This window comes from Dendrobates tinctorius, unplaced genomic scaffold, assembly GCF_039654945.1.
Source record: "Dendrobates tinctorius isolate UK_male_01 unplaced genomic scaffold, ASM3965494v1 ptg000059l, whole genome shotgun sequence".
Classification (NCBI taxonomy): Eukaryota; Metazoa; Chordata; class Amphibia; order Anura; family Dendrobatidae; genus Dendrobates; species Dendrobates tinctorius.
The window spans coordinates 15,469,640-15,496,602 of NW_027361727.1; the positions used below are offsets into that span (position 1 = coordinate 15,469,640).

The 26,963-nt window shown below is 44.7% G+C and overlaps 1 protein-coding gene across 1 annotated transcript in view; it reads right to left on the reverse strand.

Annotated features, from left to right (window-relative positions):
* Nucleotides 1–571: 571 nt before the first annotated feature.
* Nucleotides 572–26,963, reverse strand: part of RASGRP2 (RAS guanyl releasing protein 2) — a 169,452-nt gene continuing 143,060 nt past the window's right edge. The window contains exons 12-17 of the mRNA XM_073578445.1: nt 15,114–15,229; nt 13,426–13,567; nt 11,573–11,609; nt 7,576–7,734; nt 5,598–5,664; nt 572–2,378 (exon numbers count right to left, since the gene is read on the reverse strand). Of these exons, the coding sequence (XP_073434546.1) occupies nt 5,606–5,664; nt 7,576–7,734; nt 11,573–11,609; nt 13,426–13,567; nt 15,114–15,229 (513 nt within the window). The 3' untranslated portion in view covers nt 572–2,378; nt 5,598–5,605. The remainder of the gene's footprint in view (nt 2,379–5,597; nt 5,665–7,575; nt 7,735–11,572; nt 11,610–13,425; nt 13,568–15,113; nt 15,230–26,963) is intronic.

Below are 26,963 nucleotides of genomic sequence, written 5' to 3' on the forward strand. Positions count from 1 at the left end.
ATCAGCACCAGAGAATCCTCAAAGCGCTCTCTGCGCAATGTGAGGATTCACAAGTCTGCAGTCACATGGAGTGACTTCAAACTAGCAGTCTAAGGCCAGACAACTTCTTTAAGGTTATGGTCTTGGGCTGATCTTTAGAATAAAAAACTAGAAACAGAATGGGAAAAAATTACTAAAACTTGATTTTATTATTTATTATTATTTATTTATTTTTTAAGATTGGGGCAATCACATAATTGAAGTGTCACTGAAGAATCTACTTAATAAAATTTTACTGAAAATACTATTAAGGTTTAATAAAGCTGCATTTGGGCTTTCTATTATTGGCAGTTAATACCATATAATCACATATTTCTAAAGACAAATTTTCTGCTCTGTTCATTTTCATCCGTCCCTGTCTTTATTTTTTTTTTATGTTTCAATCATTTCATTAGTGGTTTGTATAAGATCAGACAATCATAAAATGAAAAGTAATATATTAATATCAGCAGTGAACAGAAACCCGAGATTGGGCTCTGATGTTTTGTAGCGTATACTTATAATTCTAGGTGGAATAAATGACTGAGACAAAGCCGATCTGTACATTTATTATATGAGGATTTGTCAATAACATCTCATTTCCTATTTATACAGGTTTTATCTAACTTCCATCTGAAATACTCTGAGTGTCATTGGAGTCTTCTGTCCTTTGTTAAATCAGAAAACATTGGGAGAGTTGTGACGTTCGTCTACTGTAGCAATGACATTGGTGGAGTTATGACTTTTCATCTTGCGATGACATCGGGAGAGTTGTGACGTTCGTCTACTGTAGCAATGACATTGGTGGAGTTGTGACTTTTCATCTTGCGATGACATCGGGAGAGTTGTGACGTTCGTCTACTGTAGCAATGACATTGGTGGAGTTGTGACATTTCATCTTGCGATGACATCGGGAGAGTTGTGATGTTCGTCTACTGTAGCAATGACATTGGTGGAGTTGTGACATTTCATCTTGCGATGACATCGGGAGAGTTGTGACATTCGTCTACTGTAGCAATGACATTGGTGAAGTTGTGACTTTTCATCTTGTGATGACATCGGGAGAGTTGGGACATTCGTCTACTGTAGCAATGACATTGGTGGAGTTGTGACTTTTCATCTTGCGATGACATCGGGAGAGTTGTGACATTCGTCTACTGTAGCAATGACATTGGTGGAGTTGTGACTTTTCATCTTGTGATGACATCGGGAGAGTTGTGACATTCGTCTACTGTAGCAATGACATTGGTGGAGTTGTGACTTTTCATCTTGCGATGACATCGGGAGAGTTGTGATGTTCGTCTACTGTAGCAATGACATTGGTGGAGTTGTGACATTTCATCTTGCGATGACATCGGGAGAGTTGTGACGTTCGTCTACTGTAGCAATGACATTGGTGGAGTTGTGACATTTCATCTTGCGATGACATCAGGAGAGTTGTGACGTTTGTCTACTGTAGCAATGACATTGGTGGAGTTGTGACATTTCATCTTGCGATGACATCGGGAGAGTTGTGATGTTCGTCTACTGTAGCAATGACATTGGTGGAGTTGTGACATTTCATCTTTCGATGACATCGGGAGAGTTGTGATGTTCGTCTACTGTAGCAATGACATTGGTGGAGTTGTGACATTTCATCTTTCGATGACATCGGGAGAGTTGTGATGTTCGTCTACTGTAGCAATGACATTGGTGGAGTTGTGACATTTCATCTTGTGATGACATCGGGAGAGTTGTGACGTTTCATCTTGTGAGGACATTGGGAAAGTTGTAACATCTCATTTTCCGATGACATTGGAAGAGTTGTGATATTTCTTTTAGCAATGGCATTCGGGGAGTTGTGAAGTTTCATCTTGTGATAACACTTGGGGAGTTGTGATGTTTCATCTAGCGATGCCATTGGGTGAGTTGTGTTGTTTCGTCTTGCAAGGACATGATTTGTGACATTTCCTCTAGTAATGACATTGGTGGAGTTGTGACATTTCATCTTCTGATGACAATGAGAGCTGTGACGTTTCGTCTTCCGATTACATTAGGAGAGTTGTGACCGTTACATCTTGCGATGGCATTGGTGGAGTTGTGACATTTCATCTTCCGATGACATTGGGAGAGTTGTGACATTCTATTTGGTGAAAATATTGGGAGAGTTGTGACGTTTCCTCTAGCAAAGCAATGACACTAGGATAGTCATTACGTTTCATCTTGAGATACCATTGGTAGAGTTGTGACGTTTCATCGACCAATGACATTGGGAGAGTTGTGCAATGAGCAGATAAGACATCAGTGCTTCTCAAGATCGTTCTTAGTAAAAATTTAGTTGCAATGACTTGGATGAGCGTTCAACTAAAAAATTTAGCCACCTAAAATATAAAACAAGGAATATTAATGTATCACATAGATATAGAGAGGTTGGATAGTTGCAGATCTAATGGAATGGGACAAGTGAACTATGTATACTAATTATAATCTGTAACAAAGACACATAATTGGGTAACAGAAATGCTCATGTTCACCCACTTAATGTGTTACCGTAACATTCCTGTCAGAATTCCTGGAGAGATGCTTCTGTGGTGAAGCATTATAGGTACAGCTGAAGCTTCAAAACTACTCAGTGCTGTACAGGTGCTCGGCCCTCAACGAAAACAATATCGGATCAGATCGGATTTCTAGACATGTTAATGGTGTGCAATTTTTGAAAAAATGTACAAAAAAAATATTGTCAAAATATCTCCCCAGCTACAAGTTTTCCATTGACCTCACACCACGGATCTCAAAGGCCATCAAGGAGGCAATGGAGGTCTATCCTCTTCAGCAATGAGTCCAGCATGGATGCAGAAATAGCCAGACTTTAATATGGAGACCATGTGGACAACACCATGAAGAGGCCTTCACGAGGGAACACGAACGCATCCCAGGAGCCGATTTTCAACACCAGGCCGTATGTTGGTCATGTTAATGTAAGTAGCTTGTGTGGCCTAAATGTGCTTCCATGGTCACGATCACCGATGAGCTCATGATCTGGCCTCCATTAGTACCTCGAGATGAGAATGTGGGGCCACCAATGAGATATCATGGCAGCCAGGGGCTTGCTGAAGGCTCTCATATCTGCTATCTTAGGCTAGGTTCAGATTTGTGTTCAGGAGGGCTGCGGAGCTTCACGGAGGAAGAAAGGAGGAAGTATGCTGCCATCCGCAGCCCTCCTGAACGCAAATCTGAAACCAGCCCAAGTCTGCGCTCCATGGGAGAAGCTTCTAAGCTTCATAGAAGACCAGCAATACTGTGTTATTTTAGTATATTCAATGAACAATAGCAGCTTCAAGTCCATTAAGAGGACTAAAAAGCAAAGTTAATTTAAAACAAAAAATAAAAATATATAAATTTTAATCACCTCTCTTCTCCCCTATTAGCAATAAAGAATAAAAAAAAACAATAAAATAAAGTATGGAATGCAATTGCGTTATGTTATGTTTTTTATTTCAATTTCACCAAAGTTGGAATTTTTTCTTATTTTCCAGTATAATGAATGATAAAAATAAATGGTGTAATTCAAAACTACAACTCCTCCAGCCAAAAAATAAAACAAGCCATCATACGGCTATTTATTATAGAAAAATAAGAAAAAGATGGCTCTTGGAAGAAGAGCAAGAAAAAAAACAACATAAAACTACCCAGTTGGGACGGTGTTAAAGAAGGGGTTTTAATGTTAAATGTATTTTTTTATATTTTTATATCACTCTTTATAATATATAAAAAAAAAATTAAAATCTGTCTCAGACAAGACTGGATTTTATTAGGGCTTCTAGAGACGTCCACGATAATCGGTCCAACGTTGGATCGGAATACACGGACTGGCCGCACATTTCCTGACCCGAGTGTGACAACTTCATAGAAGTATATATAGAAGTAAATCCAACGTTGGACCGATTATCACAGACGTCTGAAGGAGCCCTTACAGTATTTAATGCGCATGGTCTCATCAAGGCAAACGACATTGTAAAGAGAAGGTGAGCTGTGCCATCACCTACTGTGAATGGTGGATCCTGTGTTATCTACTGTATATAGAGGTGTTATCAGTCATTGTACAGGAGAAGGAGGTGAGCTGTGATATCACCTATGGTGAATGGTGGATCCTGTGTTGTATATAGAGGTGTTATCAGACATTGTACAGGAGGAGGAGGTGAGCTGTGACATCATCTATTGTGAATGGTGGATCCTGTGTTATCTACTGCATATAGAGGTGCTATCAGTCATTGTACAGGAGGAGGTGAGCTCTGCTATCACCTATTGTGAATGGTGGATCCAGTGTGATCTACTGTATATAGAGGTGTTACCAGTCATTGTACAGGAGGAGGAGGAGGTGAGCTGTGCCATCACCTATTGTGAATGGTGGATCCTGTGTTATCTACTGTATATAGAGGTGTTATCAGTCATTGTACAGGAGGAAGTGAGCTGTGCCCTCACCTACTGTGAATGGTGGATCCTGTGTTATCTACTGTATATAGAGGTGTTATCAGTCATTATACAGGAGGAGGAGGAGGTGAGCTGTGCCATCACCTATTGTGAATGGTGGATCCTGTGTTATCTACTGTATATAGAGATGTTATCAGACATTGTACAAGAGGAGGAGGTGAGCTGTGACATCACCTACTGTGAATGGTGGATCCTGTGTTATCTACTGTATATAGAGATGTTATCAGTCATTGTACAGGAGGAGGTGATCTGTGCCATCACCTATTGTGAATGGTGGATCCTGTGTTATCTACTGTATATAGAGGTGTTATCAGTCATTGTACAGGAGGAAGAGGTGAGCTGTGACATCACCTATTCTGACTGGTGGATCCTGTGTTATCTACTGTATATAGAGGTGTTATCAGTCATTGTACAGGAGGAGGAGGAGGTGAGCTGTGCCATCACCAATTGTGAATGGTGGATCCTGTGTTATCTACTGTATATAGAGATGCTATCAGACATTGTACAGGAGGAGGAGGAGGTGAGCTGTGACATCACCTATTGTGAATGGTGGATCCTGTGTTATCTGCTGTATATAGAGGTGTTATCAATCATTGTACAGGAGGAAGTGAGCTGTGCCCTCACCTACTGTGAATGGTGGATCCTGTGTTATCTACTGTATATAGAGGTGTTATTAGTCATTCTACTGGAGGAGGAGGTGAGCTGTGATATCAACTATTGTGTATGGTGGATCCTGTGTTATCTACTGTATATAGAGGTGTTATCAGTCATTGTACAGGAGGAGGAGGAGGTGAGCTGTGACATCACCTATTGTGAATGGCCAATCCTGTGTTATCTACTGTATATAGAGGTGTTATTAGTCATTGTACAGGAGGAGGAGGTGAGCTGTGATATTAACTATTGTGAATGGTGGATCCTGTGTTATCCACTGTATGTAGAGGTTTTACCTTTCAGTATAATCCTCTCCCGAGTGTATATGTGTATAATATATAATGGAGTGCATATTTAGACTGTTTTTATAGGAGATTAAATCCTGGATGTTTTGCATATTCCTCTGAAATCATCTACTGCACAAATCATTGCATTTCCTTGTCAATAGTATTACTCACTGTTCTGGTTATAAATGATCATCAAAAACTCCATCATCCTCCACCTGCGGATCTTCTTCTTTCAGCTCTAGACCACAAAAAAAAAACATGTTTGAGTGATTAGCGGCTCCGGATTCCATCTTATATAATGAGCGTATACCGAGGGACAATAATAGATGATGCCACAGTCAAGGTTAACAAGGTGAAAGGGGTTTTCTAGTTTTATGTGAATAAAGCTTATTCACTGCAAAAGGCAGAAATTAAAAGTGACGTTTTTTATGCAGTTTTTTGAACGAAAGCCAGGAGTGGAGTCCGGAGGAATGGGAAATATAAAGGAAGGACGTCTCCTTTATTGGCAAAAACTACCTTGATTTATCAATTAAATTGTTCATGAGTCATTTTTCCGTCTTATTTTTCTGTTTTCGTTAGTGGACTTTATTCCAGATTCATTAAAATGGCGCATAACGTTTGATTTAGCAGAAATTGAAAGATCCTTTTTTTTTTACTCTTTTGGGTTTTTTGAGTCTCTTTAGAGTAAAACATTGCATAATCCTTTTTATGAGCGCTAAAATGATGAAAAAGGAAATTTTACATATTTTGTACATCATAAAGTCTGTCTACACAGAATGACTGTTCAAATTAAGTACAGGCGCTTCATGCACCCTTGGCTTCTACATACAGTTCAATGCACCCTCACACCTACTTATTTTACAACCTTAGCGCAGCCTGATCTCAATCTGCATTCCTGTGCATTCACACCGACAGGAGCCCAGGAGTGAGCCTGTAATGATCCATGGCTCCTGTCTGTGGCTGTCGCCCGCTACAATTATACACCTGGAATAGTATCAAGCAGCTTCAGGGAACTGTAAACTGCAGACGTGTGAATCCGACCTAACTCTTGTAACTCAATAGTCTACTGTGATCCGTGGATATTAATCAGTTCAGAGTGTAAATAACAGAGTATCCAGCTCTATTGAAGGAGCTCACTGACAAACTCTCAAATAACTCGTTCTTCAGCCAAGAATAAGCAGGTTATGGGCAAACGGAACATAATTTTTCCTAAAACCCAATTGGAAAAATTATTTTTAGCACAAAATACAAACATTTAAGTTAAAAAAAGGTTCTACGTATTTTTTACAGGTTTGTTTTTTTAACACTTTTTTTGTACATAGGGCGTTTTTATTAATTCAATATGCAATTTTGAAGATTTTTTTCAAGCTGGAAAGCATTAAGAATTTACATACCATATATCTTCTTTTTCCATGTGAAAAAAGCATGAAAGAAAACGGCCTTCTTCAAATCGATAGTTTGCTTATTCAAGTATTTGGAGAAGTTTTTGATGTGGATTTTGGAGCCGAGTCCATTGCAAAACCCACACTGATACACCTATGAAAGCGCATTGGAGTTTTTTATGTGGATTTTGAAGTTGATGTGTTTTAAAACCCATGTTTAAAAACTCAGTGTGAATAACAGCCTACAAGCTAGAGATTAGTAACACACACCGTGTAAGACTAGTTTCACACTAGCATATGGCCGAGTTGTGGAGGTCCGCGTAGCTCCTCCGTGAAGCTCCACCCATGGCCGCACCTCCGGTCAGCTCCGCCTACGTCGGCATGCGGCCTGCGTACCCTATCTTTAACATTAGGTACCCAGGCCATACTGATGTATGCGTATGCCTCTTCATGCGTCGTTTTGACAGTGCGGCGAACCGCGGCGAATGCAACGGGTTGCATTTTGGTGCGGTCGCCGCACCGTCAAAACGACGCATGCAGAGGCATCCGCATACATCAGTATGGCCTGCGTACCTAACATTAAAGATAGGGTATGCAGGCCGCATGCCGACGTAGGCGGAGCTGACCGGAGGAGGTGCTGCTGTGGGCGGAGCTTCACGGAGGAAGTCTGCATCCCTCCACAGCTTGGCCATACGCTAATGTGAAACTAGCCTAAATGTGGAAATAACAGAGGAAATAAATTATATGGGCTAAGTATGATGAAATACCTGGTGGCAATGTGGATCTCTTAAATGATCTTGGAAGAGTGAAGGAAAAATGCAGTCCTTGGTGAGAGCTTTCCCGCTTCTCGCTGAAACTTTTCGATCTTTTCTTGCACTCTACAGAGAGTCGATCCTTACAGTGCTTGTGACAAGTGACCCCACATGCTGCCAAAGAAAAGTATCACAAAGAGAAGCTTAGAAATTTCTAATTTTTTGTGCCATAAACTACTAAATCTTACCGGTCTGCAATTATCACTTGCTTATCTTTGCATCTCTCTTCCCATAATCTTATATATAATTGTGGATGCATCCTTCTGACCGAAGCCGGGATGGCCGGCGCCTGCGCAGTGTGGCATCGGAGTTGGCACATGCGCATACCACACTACCGAGCCATTTGATTGAAGACACTGTGTATGCAAATAATCAGACACAGTGTCTTCACAAAAATGGCACCAGGTATCATGGGATGTGCATGCGCTCACGCCGGCACCATTTTATTGAAGAGTTGCACTACAACGTTAACATATCAGTGCACATGCGCCGTCCATCGCCTTTATGCCTATGGCCAGCAAGTGTGCACTTATGTTGACTTTGTATTACATTACTTTAATAAAATGGCACTGGAGATTGTGGTATGCGCATGCGCTGACTCCGGAACCATTTTATTGAAGAATTCTACTACAATTCCAACATAGAAGTGCACACGGGTCGGTCATTGCCATTACATGGCCCAGCTCAAGTGCACTGCTACGTTGACGTTGTAGTACATTACTTCAATAGAATGGCACTGGAGTCAGCACATGCGTATACTGTGATCTCCAGTGCCATTTTATTGAAGACACTGTATAAATGTACCCAAAAAAATGCTCACCACCAGGGAGCAGAATGAGTTCAATAGCTAGTGCCAATATAACACAGCATGTAACAATAGGTTAGCATTGGCATATGCCATTTCTATTGGACCATCGATCACATGATCACCTGGAGTTTGCCCAGTACAGCACAGCTGCTGCATCCTGACAGAACCAGATCAGCTCTTCCAGTGGTTTATGTCACAAGTGATTTATTTTCCTCTGTAACTGGGTGTTCTATTAATGCCCCAGTTGCAGTGAAAAAACGCACAATAAAAAAGTAGATTCCTTTTTTTGAATATTATGTAGCAAAAATATAAAGCAAAAATAATATACAGAGGTGTATGTGCATATTATATAATTATAATGATGGACCCAAGTCTTTTTTCAACCTATATAACTATGCATCCAATGAATGCCAGAGCCCAAGATTTCCAAGCAGAACACTGCCCAGAGCATCACACTGCTTCTGCCATCTGATGTTCTTCCCATAATGGACCTCACCATCCACTGAGCAAACATAGTTTATCAGACATGGCCACCATCTTTTGTCCCCAAAACGCTTCATATTACCCTCTCCAATCACGTGCACCCTGTCTAGATTTATTTCAATCTCTAGTTGAAACAGACTTAAAAAATCTTGATAAAAAAAACTAATCAATCGCACTTTGAACGCAATTTTTGTTTTTTCACATGCGACGTTGTCAACCTTTACTCTTCTATCCCCCACAACCTTCCACCACAAGCTATCAACCATCATTTAAATTGTTTCATTATTTACTTTGTGGAACTTAAATCCTTTTGATCGATGCACTTACATATTTGCTCAAACATAATTTTTTCATGTTTAATAGTAAGTTTTTTTTGCAAATACTTGGTGCCCCGATGGGCTTAAAATTCTCTCCTTCTCTGGCGATACTATACATGGCGAGAAGAAAAATATATTTTTTCAGATATTAACAATTTTTCTCCCCATATCCACTGGTTCGGTAGGTATGTGGACGATTTGATCTTTATTTGGAAAGGTCCACAAAAAATTCTAGATTCTTTTCATGTTTTCTTGAATACCAATAATTTGAATTTATCATTTATGGTCATTGGCATTGGTAGCGAGCTGTCCTTTATGTTCTCCACACCTTATAGTCCTCAATTCAATGCAATTAAAGCAATTAGTCAGAAATATCTCCCTGTTGTTAACCAAGATGACAAACTTAGGCTGCTTTCACACATCCGACTTCTTGAATCCGGCACGATGCGGCGAAAAGTGTGAAAACCGGATCCGGAATTGGATCCGGTTTTGGCACATAGAATTTAATGATCGCCGCATCGTGTCGGAGGGACATGCGGCACCTCCGTTTTAAGCCGGAAACGGCAAAACTGCGCCGTCCGGCGTCAGCAAAAAACGTTGCCTGCAACGTTTTTTTTTGCAGCACCGGAATGGCTTTTTCTACAGCGCATGCGCGGACACTGTGAGGTTTAACCCACAAGTGCCCAGCGCGCGCGCGAATCTCTCTCTCTCCCCCCCGCATACCGCCGCCTCTCTCTCGTCCCCGGTGTGGCTCCTTTAAATGCTTTCCAAGCCGGATCAGGCGCCGCATCTGCATCCGGTGTCACCGCTGCAGGCCTGATCCGGCGGTCCGGCTTTCCACCGCACGCCGCCGGAACAAAACCACCGGATGTGTGAAAGCAGCTTTAGCTCCATTATTAGTCAAGGATGCCGTTATGAAGCTAAAAGGGGCTCCAGTCTCAGCAATGTGCTTTCTGCTAGTTTGTTCCAAGAGCGTTCATGCAAAAAATCATGGTTGTCTGTGGAAGGTTTCCTCAAATGTGCAGATACCCACTGTAATGTTTGAAGCTTTGCCCATGATAAAACTAAAGAAATTTTCTCTTTCTCAGTTCCTGGATTTGTTCAAAAGATTTCTTCATTTATTAATTGCAATTCCCAAAGTGTCATCTATTGTATTTTTTTGTAACATATGTAATGTTCAATATATAGGATGTACTTCTAGAAAACTCAAAAAAAAAAGAATTGCTGAGCACCTTTCTAATATTTCTGGCAAAAATGCTACTTGTTACTCTGGTGCTGACAAACATTTTGTGAACTTTCACCATGGAAATTCTGCATCTTTTAGATTTTTTGCTTTTGAAAAAGTGTTAAATCCTGTACATGGAGGTGTCAAACAAAAAACGCTTTTCATGCTGGAAGCTTTTTGGATTCTGAAACTTAATACCAGATTCCCCCTGGGTATGAACTCCAAAAATGATTTATTTTATATTTATTAAGTGGTTATATATGCGACCTAATTTATGGAATAAACCGTTAAACATCCATTGATCTGTTTTATATGTGATTTAACCCATTAATTTGTCTCTCAGATGCTTTTTCACTTTTTGTTTTTGCACATGTATTTTCCACGATTGTGTGTGTTGTTTTTTTTTCTTTTCTTAATCTCTTATGTTTCTGGCAAAAATGCTTCTTACTCTGGTATTGTCAAAGATTTGTGAACTTTCACCATGGCAGTTTTGCATTTTGCAGATTTTTTGCTTCTGAAAAAAATGTTAAATCCTGCACATGGAGGTGTCAAACAAGAAAATGCTTTTCATGCGAGAAGTTTTTTTTTGTTTTTTTTTAGGATTCTGAAACTCAATATCAGATTCCCCCTGGGTATGAACTTTAAAAATGATTTATTGTATTTTTATTAAGTTCTTCTACATGCAATTTAATTTATTTTTGTTCATGAATGAACTGCTATACATCCATTGATCTGTTCTACATGCGATTTAACCCATTAATTTGCCTTTCAGGTGCTTTCTCACTTTGTCTATTGCACATGTGTTTTTCATGATTGTGTGTTTTGTATATAATTGTGGCTGTACCAGTTTTATGTATGCTATGACTAAGAGTGCAAACCAGGCACTCGAAACGCGTTAGGCAACTTGATTTTAATATGGCTTAATTTGCCACAATAAAATATATATTTGTTTCTTTTTTCCTGGAGTGCCGTCAATCTCTTTTTTTCCTGATTCCGATATGCTAACTAGCTTGGACGTGGACCCTCCACATGTGAATTGGCTCGTCTAATTTGGATTCATCTCTTGGCAGCTCCAAGTCCTCCCTCCATGGTAACTTATATTCCTCCTTTAAATCTTACCTCGACATTTCAGTCCTTTCTTATATAATCCGAGTATCTGGGAGAGAAAGTTTTGAGAATACGAAAAAACAAAAAAAAAAGTGTGAATAACACATGATCATAATACACCGCAAATAAAAGAATTAATAAAAGAACTTCTATGAATTGGTGAAAATTAATTTTAATATCATTCATTAAAGAGGTAAACTAAAATAGTAATAGATAAAAAAAAGGCTGCTGAATTCCCTGACTTGGCTGTTATACAGGCTACGACAGTCCCTCCTGATTGGATGTGCTAGACCATGTAATGCCTACAAGTCAACATGGGGAAGCCTGATGTCATGTGAGCCTTTTCTGGCTGATGTAATCTTTTCAAAGTGAATTGTTAAAAATTTCTAAAAATTTGTAACAAAATTCAATTTGCACCCTACATTTTTGCAATTTTCACCTACACGACTGCTTAGGTGTATTTAGTTCAAGTAATGATCTGAGGACTGTGTGAGTAGGACACTGAAATGCGTTGTCTCTTGTGTATTGAGTAGTCACTCGGAATCAGTCACGAGAGCGTGGCAGAACCTCTTTTTTTCACTACACATTGATGGAAGTAGCATCACCCTGAGGAAAGAAGCGGCAGCTGATATTGCATTACACTTGATAAAGGTGAATAGATAGAGTTGTCCCTGTCATTAGCCCGTCTCCTTAAGGTGAGCTTATTACTTATACCCTGGGGAGGAACATCACATCTATTCTACAGCACGTAAAGCGGCTCTGTCACCACCAGATTTCTCAATACAAACTGCACACATTATTACCCTCATCATGACGGAGCAAATTTTATCCTCCAACGACATAGCCGAACGAGGGCTAATTTTTGGGCAGGACAAGCTGCAATTATGAATGAGATCACTCAAAATAACGTACAATAAAATTGTGAAACTACAGGGTGGGCCATTTATATGGATGCGCCTGGGTGGGGCATTTATAAAGTTGGATCCAAAATGGCCGAAACCAAAATGGCCACCATGGTCACCACCCATCTTGAAAAGTTTTCCCCCTCCCATATACTAATGTGGACCTGACACACACACGGCGCATGCGCCGCTTTACTACCTCCCATTGGTTACCCTGCCCCATGTGACACATCACATGGGCTTTTTGAAGGTCCTATGCTCAGAGGATATCATCCTCTTGAGAAAGCGGCGTTGTGCCAGCGAAACGCGCGTCGGGGTGGACATCTGGCCCTGGGATCACCTCTTTGATGCCCCCATTTTTTTGGTAAGTGCTAAGTTTTGGTTATAATGGAATATTTTCCTATATTAGCGGCGCCATGTATACCTTTTGGTCACTTGACTATGACTTTTTAGATCTAGCGGTGGCATTTCTATAGGGGTGTTTCCCTTCCTTTCTGTATTATGTTTGGTGCACTATAGTTATTTTGTTACTGTGTGAATTTTTATTGTGAGCCGAAAAAAGTTTAGACTATTTTTCAAGAAATTATATCACCTAGTGCTCCTTTCATTCTCTGTTTCTCTGTGCTACAAACAGGAAGTTGATATCACTAACCATTTCCATTTTATTTAGGTGTATCCATATACATGGCCCACCCTGTAAAGTGTGCACTATGTGAGGATTCACAAGTCTGCAGTCACACACAGTGACTGCAGACTTGTAGCCTAAGGTCGGACCACCCCTTTAGGGTGTCATTAACATTAACTGGATACTGTAGCACAGCTGTACACCAGTTCCTCCACTAGTAACTGGAATATACTGATATACTGAATTTTCCAAATTTCCAAATAGAAACGTATTTTTCATAACCAAGTTGCTTCTGCATCGCCGTCCTCGCTGACCTATCTTACGGCACAGACACACACCAGATTTCCGCAGTGCTGACATGACACAGGTCGAAGGAATGTCCTCTCGGAGAAATTGTGGATAAATCCCATTTTGCAATCCAACACGGAGCTGGCTTTCAGAAAATATGAAGTCATCTCCTGTTTACTGATTTTTCCATCCCTGCACCAAAGACACAAAAGAAAAAAGCAGCATCACTGTAGACGAGACCCGTGCAGAAGTCTCTAAATATAACGCAGCAACACAAAGAAGATAAACAACGCAAAAACAAGAAGCTACGAGGAAAAAAAAAACAGGACCTCCGCGCTACCCTTACTAGCCAAAACCAAGCATCTCACATGGAAGGAACACATTTGTGAAGGGCAGAGGAGATGTCGGTAATGGCACTATCTGAGCGGTGTTGAAAAGAAGAGGGACGCAAACAAAATCTGGATGTTATTTATGGACGTTGTTTATTTCATCCAAAATAGACTAAAAGCGTAAAAATAAAAAAAAAAGAAAAGAACATTGATGAGCGAACGTGCTGGGATAAGGTGTTATCCAAGCATGCCCGTGTGCGGACCTACTGTCTTCGGCGTGCTCAAATAATATGTTCGAGTCCCTGCAGCTGCATGTCTTGCAGCTGTTAGACAGCAGCAACAGATGCAGGATTTGCCTAACAAAAAGAAAATCCCTGTATGAGTTGCAGCTCTCGAACAGCGGTGAGACATACAGCTGCGGGGAATCAAACATAGGTTTCAAGCTTTCTGAAGACACACGGTTAGCACCTGAGCATGCTCAGATAACACCTTATCCCACACCGCTAGAGGCAACCCTTCACGATAGATAGATGCTCATAATTGTTATGTGCTTCATCTGTACTTGCCGCAAAACCATACCAGCTTGCAATAAACGTTGTGCAATTTTGCAGAGCAGTTCTCGACTGCATGGCACGCTACTGCTCTATAACCAAATTGCGTGTCTGCAGACATCAATATATGATCAGTGGCGGTCCACCTAGGAAGACCACAACCGGCAGTACAAAGATGCTGAGAGATTTATGCAACTGCATCTTTTAGTATAGCCTCCACCGGACCCCCACCAATCAATAACTTATGACAAACAATCTGCAGATACATTTCCAAAGGCACCCAGACGTCAATGTACGATCAGTGGCGGTCCACCTAGGAAGACCACAACCGGCAGAACAAAGAGGCTGAGGGACTCATGCAACTGAATGTTGTAGTATAGCCCCACTAGACCCTCACCAATCACTAATTGATGACAATCTGCAAACACATTTCCAACGGAACCCTCTAATCATCTCCTTCTTTAATGAATTCTTCTCATCCAGATACTAAAATTTAGAAGGAGTGTGAAATACGGTCTGTGATTCATAAGAAACCTCATTCACAAAATCACAGATCGAGTGACCTCTTTCATCACCGCTGAACGGCCAAGACAGATTGCTGCACGCTGAACACTTTCACAAATACTTAGAGTAAATTGGCGCTGCTTCTTTTTTGGTCCTTTTTCCAAAGTAATGTAAGGTTAGTAAATGGTGAGATGCAGTATTACATGTCTGTCTTAAAAGCAACTCAGCTTCCCGAACACAGGTTCACTTTCTTTATTATTGTTGCTCTTACTCAGCTTCGTTCAATCCTTTTTATTATTCTCCTTCCCCCGACACTCCCCCCCCCACAAAAAAAAAAAGTGAATTCACACTTACTGATTTTGGTCGATCTCATCGAATGTACATAAGTAAGGAAAGTTGCTCCGGACACTGCAGAACTCTTCTTGGGAGATGTGGCCATCGCCATCTTCATCAAAGAGTCGGAACACAGACTGAGAGAAGAAGATGAAGAGGTCTATGGGGCATCACATAAGAAACTAACAAATTACCATAGTTTTTAATATCTATTCTTTTTATCCAAATGGGAAACATCCTCAAAAAAACGCTCAGAGAAGACTTACTGGGCTGCTTGCTTCAATTTTGATAAAATCACTGTTTTATCAACAGGAGATTATCACTGGAGGACTAGTAAACTTGCTGCCAAGAAGTCCAACCCCTCCCACCAGTGATTGGCAGATTTATGACTATGCACACAGAAAGCAGCCAATCAGTGGTGTGGGCGGGGTTATACAGGGCTCAGCATTCTGAGAACTGCTAGATCTGTAGCAGAGAAAACTTTGATTTTATCAAAACTTCCCCAAGCCCAGTAAGCGACACATTGCTGGAATCAGGGCCTGTGCCCCTAACATTATGCTGCTCTCAGATTAGGTGGAAAAACCCTGGAGACAGATTTATTTTACATAATGAGATCCAGGACATCTTGCTGTCTGGGGCTTTACCATCTATAGCGGAAAGTTCCTTGCCATTATTACAATTAATTACAGAACGGTCTAACTACTAAGTCAATTCAAAACTTCTCTTATCCACTGTGGATTTAATTAGTGACAAGTCATCAATAGTAATAATAATAATAATAATAATAATAATAATAATATATAATTTTTATACCATCTGACTTTCTTATGAAGATTCCTCCATAGATGAAATCTCTGTTTTACAGAATATAATAAAGAGATTATATATCTTATCCGTGCAATATGCTTCTAATTCAACTCATACGCCACTCCTGCTCATCTCTGAGCGCAACATCCGGATTGTGCTGAGTTTTCTAGTAAGTGTTTTATCTGAAAGCGCTGAATTCACAGCAACACTGCTCAGTACCAGTGTCCAATGTCTTCCATGATGCGGCTACAGTTTAGGGACATGTACTACCAGAGACAGAGCAGCAGGAATTCCCCATGTCTGTGAGCACTATGTATTGGAGACATCATAGTATCTTGTCTCCATAGAAAACTGAAAATTAGACATAGTTCCTGGAGAGGGGAATACTGGTGATAAATGCAGGATACAAGCCATATCATGGCCAGAAAGCATATGAACACCCGCATAGCAGTTGTGTCTGAAAAGTCACAATTTTGGTTCGATTAGTGAAGAATGTAAGAATTGGTGACAAAGAAAATTATTTTTGAGTGTGGACTGATCACATGAAAATCCACATAGAAGATCGAAGAGTTTATCCACATACGACTTTTATTTCCTTCTCAATTCAATTGTTCAAAATATTATTTGAAATGAAAAAAAAATAAAAATATATATCTATATATCCTACGGGCATCTGGATTGTACAGTTTAGTTTATTTAAAGAGCGCTGCTTACTGTGTGTAAGTCTCCACTAATGGCAAGCAATGGTGAGCCACGGGTCTAAGGCCATGTCAAACTGCACTTCTAGCAACAACTTTCTGATTTCCCAAGTTTTCTTTGCAAATACACACAGCTTGTAATTGTATATTTGGGTACGATATTAATGCTATTTTACCTATTTACTTTGTACATATTCCATTTACCTATTAATTTATCCATCCATATATACATCCATACATGTATCCACATATCCATCCATCCATGTATGCATCCATTCATCCACCCATATACCCATCTATCCATATATCCATCCACACATATATCCATCTTTCCCATTTACATCCATATATATTATTATTATTATTATTATTATTATTATTATTATTATTATTTATTGTTATAGTGCCATTTATTCCATGGCGCTTTACATGTGAGGAGGGGTATACATAATAAAAACAAGTACAATAATGTTAAACAATACAAGTCATAACTGGTACAGGAGGAGAGAGGACCCTGCCCGCGAGGGCTCACAATCTACAAGGGATGGGTGATAATACAGTAGGCGAGGGTAGAGCTGGTCGTGCAGCGGCTTGGTGGATCGGTGGTTACTGCAGGTTATAGGCTTGTCGGAAGAGGTGGGTCTTCAGGTTCCTTTTGAAGGTTTCGATGGTAGGCGAGAGTCTGATATGTTGTGGTAGAGAGTTCCAGAGTAGGGGGATGCGCGAGAGAAATCTTGTATGCGATTGTGGGAAGAGGAGATAAGAGGGGAGTAGAGAAGGAGATCTTGTGAGGATCAGAGGTTCCGTGCAGGTAGGTACCAGGAGACGAGGTCACAGATGTATGGAGGAGACTGGTTGTGGATGGCTTTGTATGTCATGGTTAGGGTTTTGTACTGGAGTCTTTTGGTAATGGGGAGCCAGTGAAGGGATTGACAGAGGGGAGAAGCTGGGGAATAGCGGGGGGACAGGTGGATTAGTCGTGCAGCCGAGTTTAGAATAGATTGGAGGGGTGCGAGAGTGTTCGAGGGGAGGCCACAGAGCAGGAGGTTGCAGTAGTCAAGGCGAGAGATAATGAGGGCATGGATTAGGGTTTTTGCAGATTTTTGGTTGAGGAATGAACGGATTCATGAAATATTTTTGAGTAGAAGTCGGCAGGAAGTGGAAAGGGCATGGATATGTGGTTTGAAGGAGAGATCAGCGTCAAGGATTACCCCGAGGCAGCGAGCTTGTGGGACTGGGGAGAGTGGGCAGCCATTTACTGTAATGGATAGGTTCATTGGGGGGGTCACGTGAGATGGGGGAAAGATGATGAATTCTGTTTTGTCCATGTTAAGTTTCAGAAATCTAGCGAAGAAGGATGAAATAGTGGACAGACATTGAGGGATTCTGGTTAGAAGGGAGGTGATATCTGGTCCAGAGATGTAGATCTGTGTGTCGTCAGCATAGAGATGATACTGAAAGCCATGAGATTCTATGAGCTGTCCCAGGCCAAAGGTGTAAATGGAGAAGAGCAGGGGTCTGAACCTTGTGGGACTCCGACAGATAGGGGGCGAGGTGAGGAGGTGGTGTGTGAGTGGGAGACGCTGAATGTCCGGTCTGTTAGGTATGATGAGATCCAGGACAGGGCCAAGTCTGTGATGCCAAGGGATGAGAGGGTCTGTAATAATAGGGAATGGTCCACTGTGTCAAAGGCAGAGGACAGGTCCAGGAGGAGGAGGACAGAGTAGTGTCGCTTGCTCTTGGCAGTTAAGAGGTCATTGGTGACCTTAGTAAGGGCAGTTTCAGTGGAGTGGTGTGACCGGTGTAGGGTCGGACAGGTTCGCAGGATGCAGTGACGAGACACTAAACGAATGGTGGTTTTCGAAATTACTTTTATATAACTCTAGCCGATGGGCTAGGCTGAACAAAACAAGGAAAAAGAACAACACCAAACAGTCCAAGCAGGGACTCAACAATCTTAGCCAAATATAGGTTCACTTAGCCTTCCAGGGACTGCTGGGTTCGGTAGCGTGGCCGCGTTGAGGTCGCTGAGGCGGCTGTCCTGGGGAAAGTGATGTCGATGGGGGCAACAGGCCCTGAAGAAAATAATAACGTTGGGGCGCAACAAGCCCTGAAGAAAAACGAGGACGTTGGGGCGCAACAGGCCCTGAAGGAAACGGGGACGTTGGGGCGCAACAGGCCCTGAAGGTAATGCTGCCGCTGGGGCGCAACAGGCCCTGAAGGAAACGCTGCCGCTGGGGCGCAACAGGCCCTGAAGGAAACGGGGACGTTGGGGCGCAACAGGCCCTGAAGGTAACGCTGCCGCTGGGGCGCAACAGGCCCTGAAGGAAACGCTGCCGCTGGGGCGCAACAGGCCCTGAAGAAAATGCTGCCGCTGGGGCGCAACAGGCCCTGAAGAAAACAATGCCATTGGGGCTCAACAGGCCCTGAAGTAAATAATGGAGGTGGCGCGCGGTGATGACGCAGTTCCCCAGAAAGGCCTGTAGCCGTCCTTTACCAAGGAGTCTCTTCCTAAGCCAGGGTAGTGAGCCTTTAATCCCGCCTGTGACAAGGTGGCGTATCTTGAGGCCGATGATGGCCGATGATGGCCGGGTCGGCGTGATGGGGGAAGGCTGGGGGGAAGGGCCCAGGTCTCTGAGGCCTGGTTACCGGTACTCACGGCCACAACCGAAGGTATAGTTCCTCTCTCTCCAAGGCGGGGGTTAGCGGGGATAATTCTCTTAGAACGGGAGCGGGGAGCAGTCTCTGGGTACAGTCTCTCATGTCTCTCTTGTCGGTAAATCGGCTGCTTTCTCCTCGCAGGCTCCTCTCGGTGCCCCTGCAAGTCACCCTGCGTCCTGCCTTCAGTCTCTCTTCCCCAACTGGCACTACAGCGCGTCCCCTGCTCCTTTTACCCTAGCCCCTCCCCCTGTTGCCCTGACAACCTCAGTCGCATGTCTCCCTTTGTAATTCCCCTGTTGTGCTTCCTTCAATAACTCTGATGGCGGTCCCCTTGGTTCCGGCCCAAACACTATATGGGGGTCCTCCTCCCCACATTCCCCCACCCTGTAAGCTCACCAGTCCTCGGGCGAGGGAGTAAGTCTATTAAGATTGGCCTGTAAAGGTGTTAATATTCGTTGCCATACGAACTGATCTTGTTCATACCGTTCGGGGGGGTTTGCCGGCTGGTGACCGCTCGGAGCGTCTAAGTTCGACTGGGGTGGAATCTTCTGGGGTGGTGGACGTCGGTGGGCTGCATGGTGCTGGTGGGTTAATTGTGTCAACTGGCTCATTATTGGGTGGAGGGCCCTTGGGAACTGGAGCGAAATCCTCGTCTTCCGAGTCCCAGCATATGGACTCCGGTTCGGATGTCTTCGGGACAGGTTCCAGTTGCTTTTGGTCGGTGGAAATACACGGGCGTAACATATTACGATACACAATGCGGGTGGGCAGTGTTTCATCCTGCTCGGGCCGTATTTCGTACACAGGTCCTTCTGGATGGATACGGCGTAGTACCCGATAAGGACTCTCTTCCCAACGTGACTCCAGTTTATTCTGGGGACGTTGATCTAGTACAAGCACACGGTCCCCGCTTTGGAGATGGGGAGGGGAGGTTGAATTCTTCCCTGGGTGTTCCCAGTCTTGAAGTTTGGTATGTACAATTCGGTGAAGAGTTTGCAGCCTGTGGCGATGATTTTGGACCCAAGATGACACTCCGGTCCAGGGCCGAGGCTCTTCGGGGTCCAACTCTACCTCCGTGATCCCCTTACCCTCTCGTCCGAACAGCAGGAAATAAGGAGTATAGCCCGTAACTCGATGTACCCGATTATTATAAACCCACACTAATTCAGAAACATATTCTGGCCAACGAGCTTTCTTGTCACTCTCCAGAGTGCGTAGCATTTGAATCAATGTCCGATTAAATCGCTCACAAGCCCCATTCCCTTGCGGGTGATATGGTGTGGTCTGGGATTTATCAATCCCATAAAGATGATGTAGTTCCTCCATAACTTTCCCCAAAAAACATGCTCCCTGGTCGGAATGTATACGTTGAGGACAGCCGTACACTTGTATAAAGTTTCTGCAAACTGCTGACTCCGCGGTCTGGTCTTGAGTAGGGGTGACCACAGCGAACTTGGTGAAATGATCCACCATGACGAGGCAGTGTTCGTATCCCTGGAATGCGGGACCAATGTGCAGATAATCCACCGTCAGGAGCTCAAAGGGTGCTGAAGTCACAATCGTCTGTGTTGCGGCCCTCTGAGCAGGCGGTTTGGCCAATTCACATAAGCGGCAGATACGGCAAACTTATTCCACAACAGCCGACAAGCGTGGGTGATAAACTTTCTGCTGTAACCATTGCAAAGACTTTTTGACTCCAAAGTGGGCCCCTTTTTCGTGAGCCTCTTGAGCCAGCTCGTGTAGTTGAGCTCCGGGTGTAACCACCTGCCAAACAGTCGTTGAGGTAGTTTGCGAAGTGATTTTACGGTACAGTAGTCCCTTTCGGATAATCAGTCTCTCCCATTGTCGCAGCATCAGCGACAGGTCTTGGGTCAAAGTTTGTCGTTGAGTATCAGTGGGTAATTGACCAGCGGCGACCCATGTCTGGAGAAGTCCAACTTCTTCATCTTCTTGTTGCTGTTGTATCCACTTATCCCGAGATTGTTCCAGGATGCCCCTGTGGGCCTCTGGGGAAGATACTTTTGCATCAACATTGGTGAGCACGGCAGCGGTAAGAGCGAACGGTATTTCCTCTCCTTCTAATTCTTCATCTCGATTCTGTCCGGGAGTTGTATGTCGAATCCTGGAGAGAGCATCTGCATGAACATTCTCGGCCCCTCTTTTGTAAATAATCTTGTAATTGTACTTCGCCATTCGGGCCACCCATCGCTGCTCCAAAGCCCCCAACTTGGCGTTTTCCAAATGAGCCAGTGGGTTGTTGTCAGTTCGCACTACCACCTCGGAGCCCGCTAGGTACTCTGCGAATCTCTCCGTCATAGCCCACACCACTGCGAGGAGCTCGAGCTTAAAAGAGCTGTAATTGTCAGGGTTACGCTCAGAGTCATGGAGTGAACGGCTTCCATAAGCGATCACCCTCTCCCGGCCATCCTGAACCTGTGACAACACAGCCCCCAGCCCGTGAAGACTCCCGTCAGTGTGCAGGATGAACGGCTGAGAGAAATCCGCATAAGCCAACACTGGGGCATCCGAGAGTGCAGCCTTAAGATCTCGGAAGGCCTCTTCCTGAGGGTGTTGCCACTGGATTTTTCGCCCATTGGCCCCAGCGGGAGCCCCCTTCAGCAGGTCATGCAGGGCTCGAGCTCGACATGCAAAATTCTTCACGAAATGACGGTAATATCCAGCTAACCCCAGAAAAGCCCGCACGTCTTTCACCGTCTCGGGGGTAGGCCATTCCTGGATAGCAGCAACCTTCTCTCGGGACGGCCTCACACCCTCTGCCGAAACGACATGACCCAGATACTCAATCTGAGAGCGAAATAGGTGGCATTTCTGAGGCTTCACCTTCAACCCGTACTTTTGCAGCCGGCTGAGTACCTGTCCCAACCGCTTCAGGTGGTCCTCGAAGGAAGCGGCATAGACAATGATGTCGTCCAGGTAGATCAACGTGGCCTCAAAATTGAGATCTCCTAAACATCGCTCCATCAATCGCTGAAAGGTCCCGGGGGCGTTGGCCAGCCCGAATGGCATACGATTAAACTCAAACAGTCCCATGGGCATTATGAACGCCGTCTTAGCTCTGTCCTCTTCTGACATGGGCACCTGCCAGTACCCACTGGCCAAGTCCAGGGTCGAAAAATATGTTGCTTTGCCCAATGCAGACAGAGATTCTTCTATGCGGGGCAGTGGGTATGAGTCTTTAATAGTGCAAGCATTCAATTTACGATAATCCACACAGAATCGTAGTGTACCATCTTTCTTCCGGACCAACACGATGGGGGCCGCCCAAGGGCTTTGACTTTCCCGTATCACCCCTTTTTGCAGCATCTGAGCCAGCAAAGTTTTCACCTCTTGATAGAGTTGTGGCGGGATCTGTCGATATCGTTCTCGGATAGGGGCCGCTCCTGCTGTGGGGATCTCATGAGTGATGGCAGTGGTACACCCAAAGTCGTCCTCATGGCTAGCAAATACTTTGTGGTACTGTCCCAGCAATGCTTTTACTTGTGAAAGTTGGGCCGCAGTTAGTCCAGAAAGCTCGGCCCGCATCTGCTCCAAAATATTTTGGCCCTTCTCTTGTGTCGAGACTTCGTGGGCCTGTAAGGTTCGTATTGTTACCTCCCAAGGATCCTCGGGGTGTACTCGTAATTGAACCGCAGGAGCGGGCAGCACTTCTTCTAAAGGCTTTACTAGTTTGGCCAGTACAGTCCGTGCTTTCAGGATGGTATCTCGGTCTTCAAGGTTAACGCAGCGGACCAGGACGGTTCCTTTTCGCACCGTAGCGAGGGAACGAGCCACCAGTATGCCAGGAGGTAAGTGCTCTGAGTGACACGGCTCCACCTGCACCTCTACGCCCTCCAAAGGTATCGGGGCCTGAATTGGCAGGGCCACCACTGTCTGTCCAGGAGGCAGCACAAGCAGGGGTGCCGCTGACGCGATGACCTTACCCAGAGCCTCACCTTCCTGGCAGTCCCGATGCACCCGCGCACCTCGCACCAGCTGCTGGAATACCTGTCCCTGAGCTGTGCGAGAACCCCACTGCTTCAGTGTCCTTTGTGTGGGATCATTAAGCAACAGGTTACCAAACTCTTTTAAAATATTCATGCCTAGGGTGACGGGGTGTCGTTGATCAGCTTCTCCTTGAGTCAGCACCACCCCTCTGCGGCCGAGGGGTTTACCGCACAACGTCATCTGCACCCACACTACCCCGGCAACCGGGACCGGCAGTTGGTTAGCGGCTACTAGTCTAATCATGGGTCCCCACTGGGGCCTTGCTGCCTCTGGAAAGTTTCGTTGAAAGTACGCTGCGGGCATAGTGGTTACTTGGGACCCCGTGTCCACCAGACACCGGACGGCCCGGCCCTCTACTTCTGCCCAAACTACCGGACACTTTGCTATCAAATCTTCGGGACTTCCACCACCCCTAGTTGTGGTTTTCGGCTCCGAGCGGCGTCCCCCCAGCCCGGAGCCCTTTAGTTTAATGGCCGCCGGGGTGGGTATCTCCCACGCCGCGGACACTCTCGGGCGAAGTGGCCTGGTTCTCCACACTCATAACACCGGGCCGGTATAGGTTGACCACCCCGCGGAGAACGTGACCCCCAGGGACCGGGATTAGCACTGGGTCGTCCAGTCTCCGGTTCGGTTCTTCTCTTTACTTCAGCCAACTCGCTCTTAATATTTTTCAATTCTCGCTTCATCTCCTCCACCCACTGGGGTTCCTCAACTGTGTTCGAGGAGGCCTCCACACCTCGGACCTTCCCCACGGGGACCGCCATCCCCTGCTCTTGCTCCCGAACCCGTGCCTGACTTCCCACTTCTGAAAAGTCTATTTGGGGATTCATTCTGATCTGTTCCTGTAATGCCTGTTTTATCAGTGGATCTCGCAGTCCAGTCACCAGTAGGTCACGTAGGGTAATGTCAACAGGTCCTACCCCTACCCCGTCTTTTCTTTCAATAGCCGTATGCAATTCTTGGAGCACATTCATATACTGGGTAATCGTCTCCCCCTCTGCCTGCATCCGACTAAACAGACGGGTCCTTAACTCTCCTACATCAGTGGGATCTCCGTTGGTCTGTTCCACTATCTGCAACACCTTTTCAAAAGTGTTGCGGTGCCCCGGAGGTTTCAACATCACTGACCTCTGCACCTCCCCGTCTAGGGCCATGAGTGCCACTTCAGCTTCCAGGTCAGGGGTCATTGGGTGCATCCGAAAGAGCCCCCGCATTCGCTCTGTCCAGCTCCATAGCATAGTATTGGAGCCGGAAAATCTAGGCAGGTTGTTCAGCATGGCCCCCAATGAAAGGCTAGAACGGGGACCCTCATTATTTACAGATTCTACAGCTTTCCCCTGACCTGCACCACCACCGTCTATGCTCGGAGACTGCATCCTGCCGACTACGCCAAATGTAGGGTCGGACAGGTTCGCAGGATGCAGTGGCGAGACACTAAACGAATGGTGGTTTTCGAAATTACTTTTATATAACTCTAGCCGATGGGCTAGGCTGAACAAAACAAGGAAAAAGAACAACACCAAACAGTCTACGCAGGGACTCAACAATCTTAGCCAAATATAGGTTCACTTAGCCTTCCAGGGACTGCTGGGTTCGGTAGCGTGGCCGCGTTGAGGTCGCTGAGGCGGCTGTCCTGGGGAAAGTGATGTCGATGGGGGCAACAGGCCCTGAAGAAAATAATAACGTTGGGGCGCAACAAGCCCTGAAGAAAAACGAGGACGTTGGGGCGCAACAGGCCCTGAAGGAAACGGGGACGTTTGGGCGCAACAGGCCCTGAAGGTAATACTGCCGCTGGGGCGCAACAGGCCCTGAAGGAAACGCTGCCGCTGGGGCGCAACAGGCCCTGAAGGAAACGGGGACGTTGGGGTGCAACAGGCCCTGAAGGTAACGCTGCCACTGGGGCGCAACAGGCCCTGAAGGAAACGCTGCTGCTGGGGTGCAACAGGCCATGAAGAAAATGCTGCCGCTGGGGCGCAACAGGCCCTGAAGAAAACAATGCCGTTGGGGCTCAACAGGCCCTGAAGTAAATGATGGAGGTGGCGCGCGGTGATGACGCAGTTCCCCAGAAAGGCCTGTAGCCGTCCTTTACCAAGGAGTCTCTTCCTAAGCCAGGGTAGTGAGCCTTTAATCCCGCCTGTGACAAGGTGGCGTATCTTGAGGCCGATGATGGCCGGGTCGGCGTGATGGGGGAAGGCTGGGGGGAAGGGCCCAGGTCTCTGAGGCCTGGTTACCGGTACTCACGGCCACAACCGGAGGTATAGTTCCTCTCTCTCCAAGGCGGGGGTTAGCGGGGATAATTCTCTTAGAACGGGAGCGGGGAGCAGTCTCTGGGTACAGTCTCTCACGTCTCTCTTGTCGGTAAATTGGCTGCTTTCTCCTCGCAGGCTCCTCTCGGTGCCCCTGCAAGTCACCCTGCGTCCTGCCCTCACTCTCTCTCTTCCCCAACTGCCACTTCAGCGCGTCCCCTGCTCCTTTTACCCTAGCCCCTCCCCCTGTTGCCCTGACAACCTCAGTCGCATGTCTCCCTTTGTAATTCCCCTGTTGTGCTTCCTTCAATAACTCTGATGGCGGTCCCCTTGGTTCCGGCCCAAACACTATATGGGGGTCCTCCTCCCCACACCGGAAGCCAGATTGTAAGCGGTCGAAGAGGGAGCAAGAAGAGAGATGGGAGGACAGTTCAAGGTAGACGTGTTGTTCCAGTAGCTTGGAGGCGTAGGGGAGAGGTGATATAGGGCGATAGCTAAATACAGAGGATGGGTCAAGAGAGGGCTTTTTGAGGATAGGTGTGATGGAGGCATGTTTAAAGCTTGAGGGGAAAACACCAGTTGTTAGTGATAGGTTGAAGAGATGGGTTAGGGTTGGGATGAAGACTGTGGTGAGGTTTGGGATGAAGTGGGATGGGATCGGGTCAAGTGCACAGGTGGTGAGATGTGATCTTGAGAGTAGAGTGGAGAGTCGATCTTCTGTGATGGTGGAGAAGTTGGTTTTGGAGGTGGAGGGCTGGGACGACGGGAGGAGGGGCTCTGGGGGTTGTTGACCAAAACTGTCTCTAATGTTATCCATCCATCCATCCATCCATCCATATATTCATACATATATACATCCATCCATACAGAAATACATATATCTATCCATCCGTCCATATATCCATCCATATATCCATCCATACATATATCCATCCATCTATCCATTCATACAGCAATAAAGTACATATATCTATCCATATATACATCCATACATACAGTATATCCAAATTGCCTCTTCAGAGAGAAAGAGGACTTGAACTCTATAGTGCCACCTGTTGGTAGTAGCGATCCTACAAGTCACAATCAACCCTTTAATGAGTCTTGTAATATGACTTAGGAAAAAAGTATATACATACAGTATATTCATCCATCCATCCATATATCCATACATACATATATCACTTCATCCATCCATCCTTCTATATATCCATATATACAGTATATCAATTCATCTACATATCCATCTATATATCCATTCATCCATCCATATATCCATCCATCCATATTTCCATCTATATTATCCATCTATATATCCATTCATCTAAATCCAGCCATCCATCCATATAGCTAGATATCCCTCCATCCATCCATCTATATATCCCTCCATCCATCCATATATCCATCCAACTGTCCATCTACAGTGACGTGAAAATGTTTGGGCCCCCCCTGGTCAA